Source organism: Pungitius pungitius, chromosome 5, assembly GCF_949316345.1.
Source record: "Pungitius pungitius chromosome 5, fPunPun2.1, whole genome shotgun sequence".
NCBI classification, from domain to species: Eukaryota; Metazoa; Chordata; class Actinopteri; order Perciformes; family Gasterosteidae; genus Pungitius; species Pungitius pungitius.
The window spans coordinates 4,334,740-4,349,498 of record NC_084904.1 but is presented as its reverse complement, the minus strand read 5'-3'; the positions used below and the strand labels follow the sequence as shown (position 1 = coordinate 4,349,498).

The 14,759-nt window shown below is 43.4% G+C and overlaps 1 protein-coding gene across 2 annotated transcripts in view; it reads left to right on the top strand.

Annotated features, from left to right (window-relative positions):
• zmat4a (zinc finger, matrin-type 4a) overlaps nt 1–14,759 on the top strand; it is a 74,372-nt gene that overhangs the window by 34,789 nt on the left and 24,824 nt on the right. For both annotated transcript variants that reach the window (XM_037483308.2, XM_037483306.2), the window contains exon 4: nt 10,807–10,963. In XM_037483308.2, coding sequence (XP_037339205.1) covers nt 10,807–10,963 — 157 coding nt within the window. The remainder of the gene's footprint in view (nt 1–10,806; nt 10,964–14,759) is intronic.

Sequence of the window (14,759 nt, the reverse complement as noted above, 5' to 3'; positions counted from 1 at the left end):
GCCTCCAGGGTGTAGTGTCTCAGATGATTTGTGACTGGTACAGCTTACGTAGGATAAGCTTTACCATGTCAAAGCCTGGTCAATTGTAATAATACCATCTATAATATTAAGGGACTGGATTGTGCATGCAGGCTGTGCCATTCACATTAAAACTACACAAAGCTCATTAAATATAAAAGCTGTGTGTCTTATTCAACGCAAATGCTGCAACTGCAGGATTGAGGGATCGATTGTGGTGGTAAACAGACAATGGTCTTCATAAGGCATTTATCAAACCCGACTTGAGCCACAGCCCTTTCCATGCAAGGCCCACAATGAATCACTTGTAAAGAGACCCAATCCAGCAGGACGGCCACCATCCAATCAGCCCGTAGAGACGTGTTCACAAGCGCATGGACGTCTGTGGAAGACATCTCGATGCAGAATCCAGGGTCGGAGCCGAGGGAGCAGTGAGCTCCCCCTCTGAGCCTCGCTGCTATTTGAATTAAATCAACCTCGGGGGGTTAATATCTGTCGCAGCAGACAGACGGCTCCGGTTTGGACGGGGTGGAGAGAGAGGAAATGAGGAGTGAGGTATCTTTTGTTCTTCTTTGCTGCCGCTGCCCCGCTTCATGACGAGAGTTGACCACCTGCAGCCTCTCAAGCTGGTGTGTGTGTGTGCGTGTGTGTGTGTGCGTGTGTGTGTGTAACATTTGAAACCAGAAGTCAGAAAGCAGGCTACATTGAGTTTATCCTCAGTGGATTTTGAATACTGCATTCAACACAATTGAAAGTGGGTCAGTCATAGAAGGGAGTAATTGCCACACTGGTGGCAGGAGGCTCGGGGGTTTCTGCTGCTCAGTCTAATGGAGAGACGTGTCAGAAAGATAATTGTTTATTATTAATAAATGCTATGTGGTGATAAAGTCATCAGAGTCTTTAGCGCTCAGAACTCGACCAGTAATCTGAACAGCTGATTGACAGCCCTGAACAGGAAATATCAGTGAGCATGAGAAATAAACTACAGGCTAATGCACGAAAGAAAAGGTCTTCCTGTCAGAACTTAGGTGTTACCAACAAAAAGGGAGGCCACACACAAACACTGTCAATATACAGTTTGTTTTGAGGTGAGGCAGGTGCAGCAGGCCCTGCTGCTGCTGCAAGAGAGACCACACACACTCCCTGAAGTGCTGTCTTTCATTCTCCTCCTGGAGGTCCCAATTAGAGTCAAAGTGTTTCAGCTCCTCCCACCAGGAAGCTCCTGGGAGAGCAGGACCACAGCCATCTGAGGGGGAGGGTCGTCACAGGTTACAGCTAGATTTTGGTCAGCTTTAATTAAATTAGCATTGAATTGCACAGTGTTGGTGTCAGGAGTAATGGTCTTGGACACATTTTCTGCATCGGTTTCCTCTCAATTGTAAAGCAAACTTGAAGTTTAGTGAGTAATAGAAATGTGAATGTCTGGTCACAAGTACTTGTACTGCTGTAATCCGACAATAAACAGAGTACATACAGAACAGGCTGTAATCGGGGAAACTAATAAATAAAGCAACTCGGCCTTTTTCTTTAACATTAACAAATGACAATTGACATCATGCACCACTGACGTATCTATGGCACCTATGGTAGAATCCACAGGCCTCAGGGAGCACAGCTGAAACTGAAGAGTGCAAAGCAAGGAAAAGGAGGCTCTGTTGTCGGCACTCCTCAAAACATCACCGTCACACGCTGGTTAGACAGTTGAGTCTCATAGGAGGGGTAGATCTCATGGATTAATGTGCCAAAATGTATGCCCACAGACACAAAAACTAACATCACCGTGGTCTCGACGTGACCTCTGCGAATGCCTGGCACCTCCGCAAATGTCCGGTCTGGAACAAAAGGATCTTGTGCGCTTCGAAGCTTCCGGTTTGGTTCTGGAAACCACTGAAGCAGAAAAAGCCCACCGGTGGCATGATGCTGCATGCACACTCAGAACCACCGTGTGCCCTGGGTGCTTTGCCAATGGTCATAAAATATGCACACGTGCTTCTTTGTGTCTACATATATTTGATAGTTTTTACATCTTTATATATCATTTTGTTGATTTGATTTGACAGACAGACAGGTTTGCTCCCGGGAAAATTAAACCTTTCCCACAAAGTAAATCATTTCCAGTTTGATTGTATTTCTGCAGTGACACTTTTATTGATGAATCTGATTTAGTGGGAGACGGTCCTTTAACAATTTTTGGAGAAATTACATTATTAAATCTGTCGATGAAGAGTTATTTAATTGTGATTGATTGTTTTGTCAACTGATTTTCAATTTTTCATGAAAAGGAATGCTGTCAATGGGGGTGGGTCCCTCAGCAGTATGTTCTCTCAGATCATTACCTCAAGAAGTGCAAGGCCTACAACCCTTTTTTTTCATTCCCTACAACCTAATTCAGTTGTTCCAAAGGCCTGCTACTGCAGAACTAGAACAATTATTTATTTACAATGTGTTTTTTACCTTCTATGGCAAAGAAACGACCTGCCCTATGACTGGTTATGTTCAGGGGAAGATTATCGAGGTAAACCAATCTCACTACTATTACTTAAACTTTAAACCTAATCAAGACAATCCGTACAGGCCCCACTGTCTGACTTTTATAGGATTTTGTACTATCTCAAAAAGACATTAACAGTCTTGATCTTGAGCCATCCATGATATTGATGGAACACAGAGCTGCCAGGATTTGGGGGAATATGGGGCCTAATTGTGATAACATATGCCTCATCCCTCTAAATTGTATTTAGAAATATCAGAACAGGCCAAAATCTGAATAGGCTGGTCACACAAAGCGCAAATGCCCCGAGAAAACCGCAACCAGTTCCTCTCTGTGTTGTCGCTTGCCGTCCCCTCGCTCTTCTCTCAACCCTTTGCTGTTATCCTTCCACTTTTAACTTAAATGCCTTGCGATGAGGATTCTAAAACTGCACTACACGCATCAGTTTTACCAGCCAGACAGCTAAATAGTTCCAGGGGCATGTAAACGTAACCGCAAACTCCAAATGGGTCCAGTCAGATCCTGATGTGGTTCTTGCTCCTCCATACCAGCACCTGTCAGCCAATGGCATGCAGGCTACAGCGGAAGTGTCTCTTTCTTCCTTTTAGTAATACAAAACCACTAGCAATACGTTTAAAAAACACAATTGCAATTTTTTGGATCACAGAGGGGAGAAATGGGATTTGATTTGGACTTTAAGCTCCTAAACCATCTTACAGTATATCGACGTTTGTTTGGCTTTCGAAGCAAGGGTGACATCATCTGTGATCAAACCAAACGCAGCCTCACACATTATTATTTCATCCTTGTTTGTTTGTTGTTTTTTATCTCAGGTGTCACAATGAATCTATGTTGGGTCTGCAGTCTGACCTCAGGCTCTTGGTAAAAGGGCACATTGCCTTGATGGGAGAGGGCTCCACTTAAACTACACAGATGTGATGCGACCAGGCTGCGCTTATAAGGTGGCACGGTCTAAAAATACACTCAGCCGCACCGCCTCCAGAGACGAGGCGGACGGGGATGGGGAGGGGGGGGGGGGGGGGGCGGGGGCGTGTGTAAGTGTGCACGGTCTGGCATGGCCGGCGTCTGGACCTGGTTGAGCTGATGACATGTGACAACTGTACACGCTGCCGGTCATGGTAGTCGCTGCGCTAACCTGAGTGTCAGTTATCTACAGTAATCTCAGGGATTAGATGTTTTGGGGGTTTTGATGGTAAAATACAGTCTTTTGGGTGACGGGCTCTGAATTGAGCGTTGTTGGGTTTTTTTTTGGAGCAGTCTGGTGATGTTTTGGCAGAGATCCTTGTTGTTCCCTGGTTTACTAGTCAAGCTACTCTTAGTTATTAGTCATATTAATTTGACCTGGGAGACAAATGATGAATACATTTAACCCTTCGGGAAGGATTCGGTTTGTTATTGCAGTTCACTCAGTCTTCTGTTTTATCGTTTAGACATCAGCTGAATGTCCTTCTAAGCTTTCTTATGCCCAGGATGAAATATGTAGAAAGATGTTTGAGAACTGCACATTTCGGCTTAAGGTCCGCAGCATGCAAACGTGTTGGGACATTTTCTCAAGCCAGGAAGACTTTACTTTACTTTTTGTTTGTGATGTACCTAACTGCAGATGGTGTTATCAATTGCTTTATGGTCATCCAGACATTCCTTATTTAATGAGAAAAGCCTATAAGATTATTTTATTTTACAAGAGGGATTTAAAAAAAAAAAAGGCAGCATGCTTATTAAGTAGTGCCATGCGGCGCTACAAATGACTGTGGCTCCGCACAACCCGCACAATAAATGGTTTACATTGTTTTCACGGATGTAATGTTTGGATCTTCAGAAGGTTTTGTAAATACAGCTCTCATAAAGCCTCTGAATGAAATGCCTCTATATTTTGGTCTTTTTCATTATTGGCTCAAATGAGTCATTGAAAATCATCTTTCAAACGGATAAACCACTTTTGTCCTTTTTATGTTTTACTAAATTGGTTTGCATTCAATGTCCTGGATGTGCAACTGCCTTTAAACACTGTGACCATCGTCCATTCTGGTTCACAAAGTGGTTCACTTTTTTATGACTGTAAGAAACCATTAAAACCAAACCCTAGTGGTGGACATAACAAACACAAGTTACGTTCACAGTTAAAGCTCTTTTCTGACATTTGTCTATTTTTCTTTTTATATGATAAAAAGGCTAAAACTCACATGATTTCTCCATGTGTGCTAATAAATATTCCTATTTTCCTGTATAGAACGAACACTGTAATGCATGTGCTTTCAATGGATCAAATGAATATAATATTGACATGCAAATTAGCTACATCCTTCCACATTATATATCTGGGAATGTGGTCAGCCGTGCAACCTGCTGTGCGCTGACTCTGTAAAGTACTACAGAGTATAGCTATAGGCAGATTTTTATAGTGTCCACGTTATAATAGTGGATTTGATGCAACATAACTGACTCATCCCCATGACTTTTTCCTACCGTGGATAATAACGGACAATTTAACAATACAGAATAATCTGTATAATAATCGAATCCACGCCAAAGGCATCCATTAACCCTGCAGACACTTTGCTTCGATAACACGAATGTGGTGTCGTGCTGGATCCTTGGGGTTCGTCCCACCTCAGTGTGGAGATGGTTGTCATCACAGCAGTTCACGGGGACCTTCACACGTAGGAGCTAATACTACAAAACAGGCTACTGATTGGTTTAGTAAGTCTCAGGGGGCTGAATGCAATACTCCAGTAGAAGCCCAGTCACGGCTACTGCTCGACTTCAAATGTTTGCTGAGGGATTGGTTCATGCGGTGCAGAGAAGCTTGCTTTTGGGACAAATGTTTCAATGGGAAAGACTGGATTGGTATAAAGTCACTTTCTGAGACGTTGTACTCATCTCAGTTTATATGGATTGTTTTACAAAAATCTGAGGATGTCCAATTTCATTAGGATACATTATCAAGGTCCTGTGGATTTGGATCTAATTTAATGTCACTGATCGAGAAGATGATGACATATTGCAAAGGATAAATAAAACATCCGCTGATCACATTGATCAATAGGAATGATCCTCTCGGGACCACAATTGTCTGCACACAATTACATGCCAAACCGTTCATAAATTAAAGATTTCTTTGTACAGAATAAAGTGGAAGACCAACAGTCAGAACAACACAACCTTAGTCCCATTTTTCTGGCATGGCTTAAAATGAATTGGCATAGGTGCTTTAACATCTCTAAACCCCTTTTAGCAATACTTAATTTCTCTATTATTATACCTTTTTAAGCTTATCCCCAAATTTACAATATTACATTACAATACTTCTGATACTTCTGACATCCGTCTTTAATCAGTGAGACGATTTCCTGATTCCAAATGATTGTGTTATATTTTCTGATTGCTCTGATACAGACTATTCCGTATTATGTAAAGTAGTAATATCCTGTAACATCCTTTGTAAATGTTTACATGCACAGACCCGTACAGCTGTTTGGCTGGTGCCAAGTGTTTCCCTGTCAATGAGTTCAACTGACTTCCATTAAATCAGGCCTACAACTTGGCCGAAGGGTTCTTGTCCACAGACGGAGCAAACACAGGTGTCCCGCGCTGCCTCGACCGAACGAGAAGTGACTGCAGCCTCATGCCTCGTTGGCTCAGCCTCTCCTGGAGCAATATCAAACAGATTGCACATTTTGGTGCGCACACACTTCACACACACACACACACATACATACACACTCACACACATTTTGTATAGCCTGTATCAACCAAATCTGTAGTATGACAACAGAACGCTAGCTCGGCCCCCCAAAAAAACAAACATGTATTGCTGTAAGAAAACATAAAGTACTCAAACTTGTCCATGATATATGTGCAGCATACATATTTGCATTTTTGCATATGACCTATTTTTACCTTAGCAGATGGAGCAAAACGTATCATGTACTAATATGATATAAAAACAAAGATCCCCACAGTTATGATGAATGAAGACAGAGCTTTTATACCGATGACATGAGTTTCTTTCAACACTTACAGGGAGTTGTTCAGAAATGCAACACGGAGTTTGCCGATGAGTACATTTCACAAAAATAATGCCGTACTTCATGTCCACCTTTTGGGTTTCTCGTGAAGTTTTCTCGAGCTCCCAAAGTTGGTTTCCTTAAGTGCTCATTTCTAACAGCACTCTGAATCCCATCTTTATTCATGTGACACATCAAAACGGAGCAGTCGAATATCACTTCAAGGCTCGGCACAAACAGATAAATGCACACAGACTCCACACTACACAAAGCTTAATACACATAGAGGGAACTCAGTGTTACATATTGCATCAAACGTTTCCAGAGAACCGAGGTGTCGATCTACTTCAGTTTGAAAAATGACCCGAGGGGGAGGAAGAAAGCCCCTTACTGTTTTTGCTGCTCCTTTCACTGGGCAACCTGGACTCCATGCCTCCATTTCTCTTCCTAAACGCATTCACATTTTATACATCCTCTGAGCTTCAAAAAGGAGATGAATTTGAATTGCTGCTCTGAGGGGCCAGAGGGCCTTTTTATAAAGGGCTGGAATTCAACAAAACCCTGCAGAAAGCAAAACCCTGGCAAGGAGCCTCCAGAGACCGTACAGATCGAATGATAATTCCTTCCAAATGGGAGCAAAACAACGGCCATGGCGAGCAAATCATTTTCCAGGTAATTTATTGTATTTCAATTTAGGTGATTTAGAGATAATAGCGCAGTCCCAGATGTGAGGTGTGATGAAATGTGAGGTAAAACATAAGGAGTCGCGTTGCTTCACATGTCTGCCCCCATGTCATCTCAAGCCGTTAACGCGCCGCGACCGTATTTAGCAAAACTGTCTGCACCTCATCATCAAGTTCGGGCCCGATTCCAACGGAGGAAATGTAACTTGGGCCAACGCGTGAGCCTCGCGCGGTTCACCAAAAGCGCCGACTGCGCAGCCACGGGCCAGCTGCACGCGGTGCTGAGTTGGTGTAACGGATCTGAGTATCCTCAGAGTCCCTTCGGCCGGGTCGTGCACGGGGTGACCCCCCGCCGTTCACAATGATGTTACACGGCCAAGATAAGCATGAGCAGGGAATAGTTTGACCTTGTGAAAGGACAAGGGCACGGTGGCACATTTTGGATCAATGGGCCTCATTCGTTTTTTTTATCATCATCGTAATCTCTCTTTTTCTCTGACGAGTTTTAGATTCAGCTTCAGCGTTAAATCAAGTGTTTTTTTGCCACTTTTCGATTCCTTTGAGTTGACTTCAACAAACTTGAATCTGGGACTCACTTCCTTGGCGCGTCCAGGAGGCGTTTATTCACTGTCCCTTTTGGGGCCGCCTGCCGCTCCATTCCAAGGTCACGTCTTTGTGTGCAGCAGTGTGCCAGCCGCGCTCGGCGCTCCCCTGTCTGCTCCCCTTGGCGCCAATACACTGCAATGTCCTCAGCTTTGTTGGGAGCAATTCCCTTTTTTTTATTTTATTTTTTTTACAGGGGGTTCCTTTTGCACTTGGCTGGCCTATTTTTCTTCGACAAATGCCTTAAGGCTGGGGCTTGTGTCAACTTTGTACACCCCACCGGTCATTGGCGGACTATAAGACCCCCCCCCCCTCGACCGGCAAACGTTGGTTTGCCGGTCGAGGGGGGGGGGGTCTTATAGTCCGCCAAATGACGGGTTGTATTTCCTATGAAATCGGAAAGGGTGCACTTAGCGGACCAATCACAGCCTTGCGGGCTGCGTGGGGCTTGCGTGGCTTTTGAAGCAAGTCTAGAATTGGTCGACGCACTCAGGGGGGGCCTCTTGCGTCTGCGTGCCCTTGCGTTCCTCTGAAAACGCAGAAGCAGTGCAGAGTCGTAGTAGTTCCTGGACATTTATTCCCACCCATCATGCGATGCCAAGCCGGGGCCGAGGGGGCCGAGGCCGACCCAGTGTCATTGCCTCAGACAGCGGTGCTTGTTGACTCCGGCGCTGCAGAGGAAAAGGCGCCGACGCTTTGGCGTGTGCGATGCAGGGCGCAAAAGAAAACAGCGGTCGGAGCGCGCGCTGCCCGTCTGTTTTACGGTGCCGCCAAGGACGGGGGCCGCTTCACTTATAAACGAAGCGATGCGAAATGTGAAAGAGCAAAGAGAATTTCCTGCTTACAAATCAAAAGGATTATTTTATTATTCCTCACATGAATCTGAGTGAAGGAGCCCGTGCCCTTTCTCTCTCTCTCTCCCACCTAAATGTAACCTCTCTCTGTCCGTCTCCATCAGTTCCGTTCGCAGGGAAGTGCAGCACAGCACTACATGGCGCCCAATGCAGAACTCCAATTATTTCTCACTGCTGGGTTGTGATTACGCCGAGAGAAAAAAAATAGAAAATTGAAGCACACCATACATGACTGCTGAAATATGGCCGAGATTGAATATGTTGTGTTTCAGATGACTCATGGGTTTTCTGTCACCTAAAGGCGAGGAGGAAAAAAAAAAAAAAGTAAAAACTAAGTTGCTGAGCATATAAAAAATTCCTTCACCTTCCTAATCATTTCACATAATGTATTACGCTGTGGCATGTGCTGTATCCACCCAAAACACAGAACACTGATCAACCCTGGCTTCCAGTTCTGTATATTACACTATGATTGACATTTTCACAAAAACACACCCACCTATCGCTTCATTTATTTCATTTCCCTGCAATTAATTCCTCCCTCATCCAGTCTTAATCAACCATGAAATCGTGGATCCGTCCGCGTCTCCCGCTACGAGCTGAAGGAAAAGTGTGCTGGTGCACATGTGTCTCAGGGAAGGACAAGGCCAAGGACGACGTGTGTGTGTGTGTGTGTGTGTGTGTGTGTGTGTGCTTCAGTTATCAGAATGACTTAGAGCGCAGCAGTGTTCTGCTCTTATCACACAGTGGGAGGAACAACTGTGTCTTTGTCTTCGCACACACACACACACACACAGTGGTGATCTGCAGCAGATCAGAGTTCGCTGCAAATAGCCATTCAGATAAAGTTCCAATTTAAAAAGGTCTTGGTGTAACACATTCGCTCACACACTACTTGGTTTTGCATTTACAGACATTACAAACCTGTCGACACTGTCAAGAAATTGAAGTGAAATTTATTTTTGAGGCTACGGCCCATCTTTCCAAACCATTATTTTCTCAGTGAGAGATTCTTTTGCCCCCGGCGTTCCCATTAAGAACATTTTCACGGGCACTACTTTTTTTTGCATTATGTGAAATAGAGCCCAGTGATGAGACAGTCAGAATAGACAACTGCCGCAGTCATGAATCAATACCTCATGGCGGTACTGTCGAGGGTCCTTGGTGGGGGACATATTTCAACACGGTCATATTCCCCTGGTCGGATGTGACCTACATAATGAAGGATATCTTAATAAGAACTAATGAGATATGATATAAGATCTTAAAGTCAGTTGATTTATCAATAAGGACAAAATGTGATGAAGGACAATTCAAATGTAAGATATAAAATGCAGATGAAACTGAAACAAAAATACAGGAATGAATGGCAATAGATGCATGTTAAATTAAACCACTACTGGAAAATCAGCCTTTGTCAAAATCCATTGTTGTTTATTAAAGATAGAACTGTTGACTTTTGGAAGGCAGTTATCCCATTCAGGGCTGCAGTCAGCTAAATGGTGCTTCATTTTAAAGCACTTTATTTAATTGAGCCTATCTGTGGAGTTGGTGAATGGATGCTCCTTCATACATTCATCGATCCTCTGATTGTAGGACATCCCGCTCCACCACTCAGCCACGGCCTAAAAGAAGAACAAAAGAAGCTGAAGTGAAATGATGTGATACATCCAATGTCAAATGACATGTCAGCGATCATGGCTCCAGAAAGGATTCCATGTCAATGGACCCAATGTGTCCCCATATCAGAACCTAAAGCTCAGGCCCTGTCTAAATTTTTCAGCCTTTCCTTGACCCAGGGAACATGACTGTTTGGGGCCTTGTTCCTCTCTTGCTTTTTCCCAGTAGAAACGGTAGCATCCATCTCTCTCCCGCGTCCTTCACATGCTCTTCGGATAATGGGGGTGTGTTGCAGCTCGCACAGATGGAAACTCAGAGCGCCGTCCTCCATCAGCTGTACTATCCCCGCCATCGACTCCATTTGCATCCCACCAGGGTTTCAGGACTCTAGGACTGCTGGAAGCGTTTTAAGCTTTTCTTAGAAGAGAAGTGAATGTTACACGGGTTTCTGTGAGTATGATTGATTAAATCTCACTGTGTGTGTGTGTGTGTGTGTGTGTTTTTTTTAGGGCGGCGACCAGGGCGACGTGGACAAGAACAAGTGCTGCACGCTGTGCAACATGTCCTTCACCTCAGCGGTGGTGGCACAGTCACACTACCAGGGTAAAATCCACGCCAAGAGACTAAAACTGCTACTTGGGGAGCAGCCTGCCATCACAACCAAAGGTAGAGCCCCCCTGTTGAAAATGCACTACGGGTATAAATCATACAAGAGCTGCTTATTATTGAGAGGAAGCATAAGTAAGCAATGAGACACAGGTGGTGTTGACAATGCATAGGCGTGGAAGTGGAGTGGAACTTTCTGTGTACCGTGTACTGTGTTTTTGGTCGAATCATTGGTTTCCGCACTAAGTGCATTTTGGCGTAGAGTGTGTTTTAATTCCCCCCCCTTAAACTGTCCCTCAGCATTGCTCTTAAAATGCATCAAACCCTTACAAGTTCATGGAAGAAGTTGATTCACCTTAAAAGATGTCTGTTCAGCACAATGGCGTTACACAACACGCACAAAGCAGAGAGCGCTACCTCGGGGCTCAGCACACAGTATGCGTCTTATACATTTTGATTAATCACCTGACCTCCCTTTATTCAATCAACCCTGTTTTAGTGAGGACGAGGAATAACAAACAAGCACCCCTTTCAAGGGATGGGATGCTTGGTGGCCATTACGTGACATTAGTCCGTCGCTCCCATTAGGAAGTGTCATCTCGGGTGGCCAGTTATTCATTTAATTTGTCTCTGATCCACTTTAACTCTCTGCGCACATTCTCCCCATCCTCCTCTGTTACTTTTGAGCTCACCATGAAGTTTTATTGCTGTATATTTCCTACTCCTAAAATGTCCACCAGACAGAAGTGGAATGATCCCATAGGAAAATGAGAACAGGCCCATATGTTGGATTCTAGTTGTTGTTGTTTAATGGCAGTCCTCTTACACAATGGCCTATTTAGCATCAGCTGTCAGTGTTGATGATGATGATGGTTCCCTAGTTGGTCAGATTCTATTATACCAAGGATTGGCTTGATCTAGATGATATTTTGTTCAGATATATGTTGTCCCCAGAATATTAATTATACTACTTTTCCTGTAGTTTTCTTATCTTTTCTTTTTTGGATTTTTCAGATTCACTCAAATGATTGTGTGTGAACAACAAAGTTCAGTCATAGTCCCCAGAGGACGAATCCATTTCTGATTTTGAGTGAATAGTTCAGACAACCATTTGATCGACTGACCTAAACGTTGTACCGTAAGGTTGAAATGTTTAATCAATGTTGGTTTATGACCATATACCTGCAAACGTCACATCACCCTTAAGCTGTACATTGTGCTTAGTCTGTACACACAAATGTCAGCATGCTAACGTGCTATTCTACAAACTAACATTGTGAACATAACACATGGTTAAAACGTAATCCTAGTGGCCACACTAGCTACGAGCTACGATTGTGACAATTACCACAGGAAGTCAGTTGGGCTCAAGCAAACCAGGGAAAATGATCAAGAGGCAGAGCCAGTAGCACGTTATGCGTTATGATGACTGTAAACTATTCTGGGACCAATTACAACTCACTTGCAGCCATACAACAAGCTGCGGTGGTTGACAAGCGTTTCCCGTGAGCATCCATCCTCGCGTTATGTAGATTTACTGCTCTTTACCTCCGGGGTGATGGAGGTTTGCTGCTGTTGTAACCAACTGACAGCTGCTCACCTGGAATCTTCTTACAAATTGGTCGTTGTGTAAGAATAATGAGCCAAGGTTACCGGGGACACAAAGTTCTTGTTGTTGTTGAGTTGGTGTTTGTTAAACAGCTCTTTGAAATATTTTGTTGAAAAGAAAGAAGATTCTTTTCCATTCAGCAGCATCAGAACGGTGCTGCTGAATGGAACATAACAGGTAGAGTCTGCAGTACACCCGAATTGAAAGAAAAGACAATAACAACCAACATTAAGCTCTCAATTGGCGAGAATTTATGAGCTTAGACCCAGTTTGCCAGCGGCCCGATGGTCGTGACCTAAAGTGCTGCAGCTGTATCCTCCAGCTTCTGCATCCTGTGCTGCAGTTTCATCCTGTGATCCACCGACGGGCTCCGTGCTCGTGGAATTCCTGCTTAGCATTAATCTCTCTCTACTTGTTTTGCCTGGTTGGAACAAGAGAAGTATCCACACTGAACCGGCTAACAACGTTTTACTTTACTTAACAGTTATACATATACATACCTTTTTATTCCGATTTTTTTTCTGCTGTCAATATTCATAAATATCAGATAAATGGAGCACTGGCCCAGCTCTGCTTTTGTAACCTTAAACCTTTTCACTAGTGTGTATCACGACTACATTCATCATAGTTACAGACAGTACAGTTATTGTGAAAAACTGTTTTGAATCCACTGTGAAGTTACAGCAGCTCGATTCAGTGTACGAGTGTGTTTCTTTTGCCCAAACACCCCCCACACCCGTTGAAAGTGGGTAAAAGAGGTCAGAACAAGTATGCTTTGGTGCTGTTTTGCCCTCTGAACATTAATGTGAAGCACCTTTATGATACAGGCACCCAGATCTGTCACAAACAGTGAATGTCAGGAAGATAAATCCAGGGCACTGGGAGGCCCATCTATTGATTTCTTCATAAGTACATCAGCAGACTGGCCAGATTCCTGTGTTGATCAGGGCCTTTGGGGAGCGCTCTGTTCTTCCAGCTTGCTGTCTGTTGGTATCCAGCTACTATTTTTTCAACCTTCTTTCAACCCAAGCGCCACTGATCCATTCATGTGCTTCTATTTAAAAAAAAAACCTCAATAAACATTTATGAGAGCATAGAGCACCTCTGTTGTCATGGGAGAGCCTCATCATGTCGACTCAAGCCTTTTTCCTCTTTGGAAAAATGCTCTCCATCATTAGTTCATAACCCTAATTTAAAACCAACGATAGACATTTCAAAAATGCTCAATAGCCAATCACAATTCTGTTCTGAATTTAAAATTCTCTTTCTTAACACGCAATTATTTTATCCGACAAATTAATATTTCATGTTTTTCTCTCAGGCTGTATCCTCAGCTACGGGGTTACCCTTGGCCTCTATAACCCCGAGTTGCCTTTTAACTCATTCATTTGAATATTTGCACGGATATAATATGCATGCTGATCCGCATGCACTTTTACTTGAACATCAGTTGCCAGTTCAGTGTTTAAATTACTATCCAGCTTCTATTTCACAGCTCAAGTAAGGTTGAATAAATGTTAATTTGTCATTAGTATTTTTATATAATCTCAGCCCAATGTATTCTTATATTACTCCACATGGTTTCAATAAGAACTGTCTCCGAATTCTGGCGTTTTTCCAGTTTTCTGGGCCGTGAGCGCAATAGCTGCCATGAATGTCACTTCCTTTAACATCTGCAGCTTAATGTTTCCCAGCACTGATTTACTGGGAAGGGATTCTGGGAGATCTGAGGCTAAACATGAACATGTCTGTGGCTCTCTTTCTTCACATATAACCCAGACTGTAACCCAAAGGCTCCTAAAGTTTCAATCTGTTGACATGGATTAATTATAATAAGATATAATAATAATGAAGTTAAATGCAACAACCCTCTCACATTGACCAATGAGCATTTTTCAAATCAAAAAGGACCATGCAAGTGCCTTTTTAGCTTCACCAGATGTGTTCCATTACAGACAAACATCTGTGTGTGTCGCACACATCATTTCAGTACCAACTGTAATACTTACACTGTTCTCCCAACTTTTTATTGAGCAACACTTAGGGTCGCAATCGGATCAAACAGACAGGGAGAAGGTTTGGACTTTAAATTGTCAGCTGATCAAGATCGATGGGTATGGAAGCCATCCAAATAAATATCAGGGCCCCCCAGTGGGAATGATGTTTATTGGGACAGAAGGTCACAGGCGTTAATTGATGACTTTAGAATTAGAATTGTACACAGGGTTTATTTTTAATAATTACATA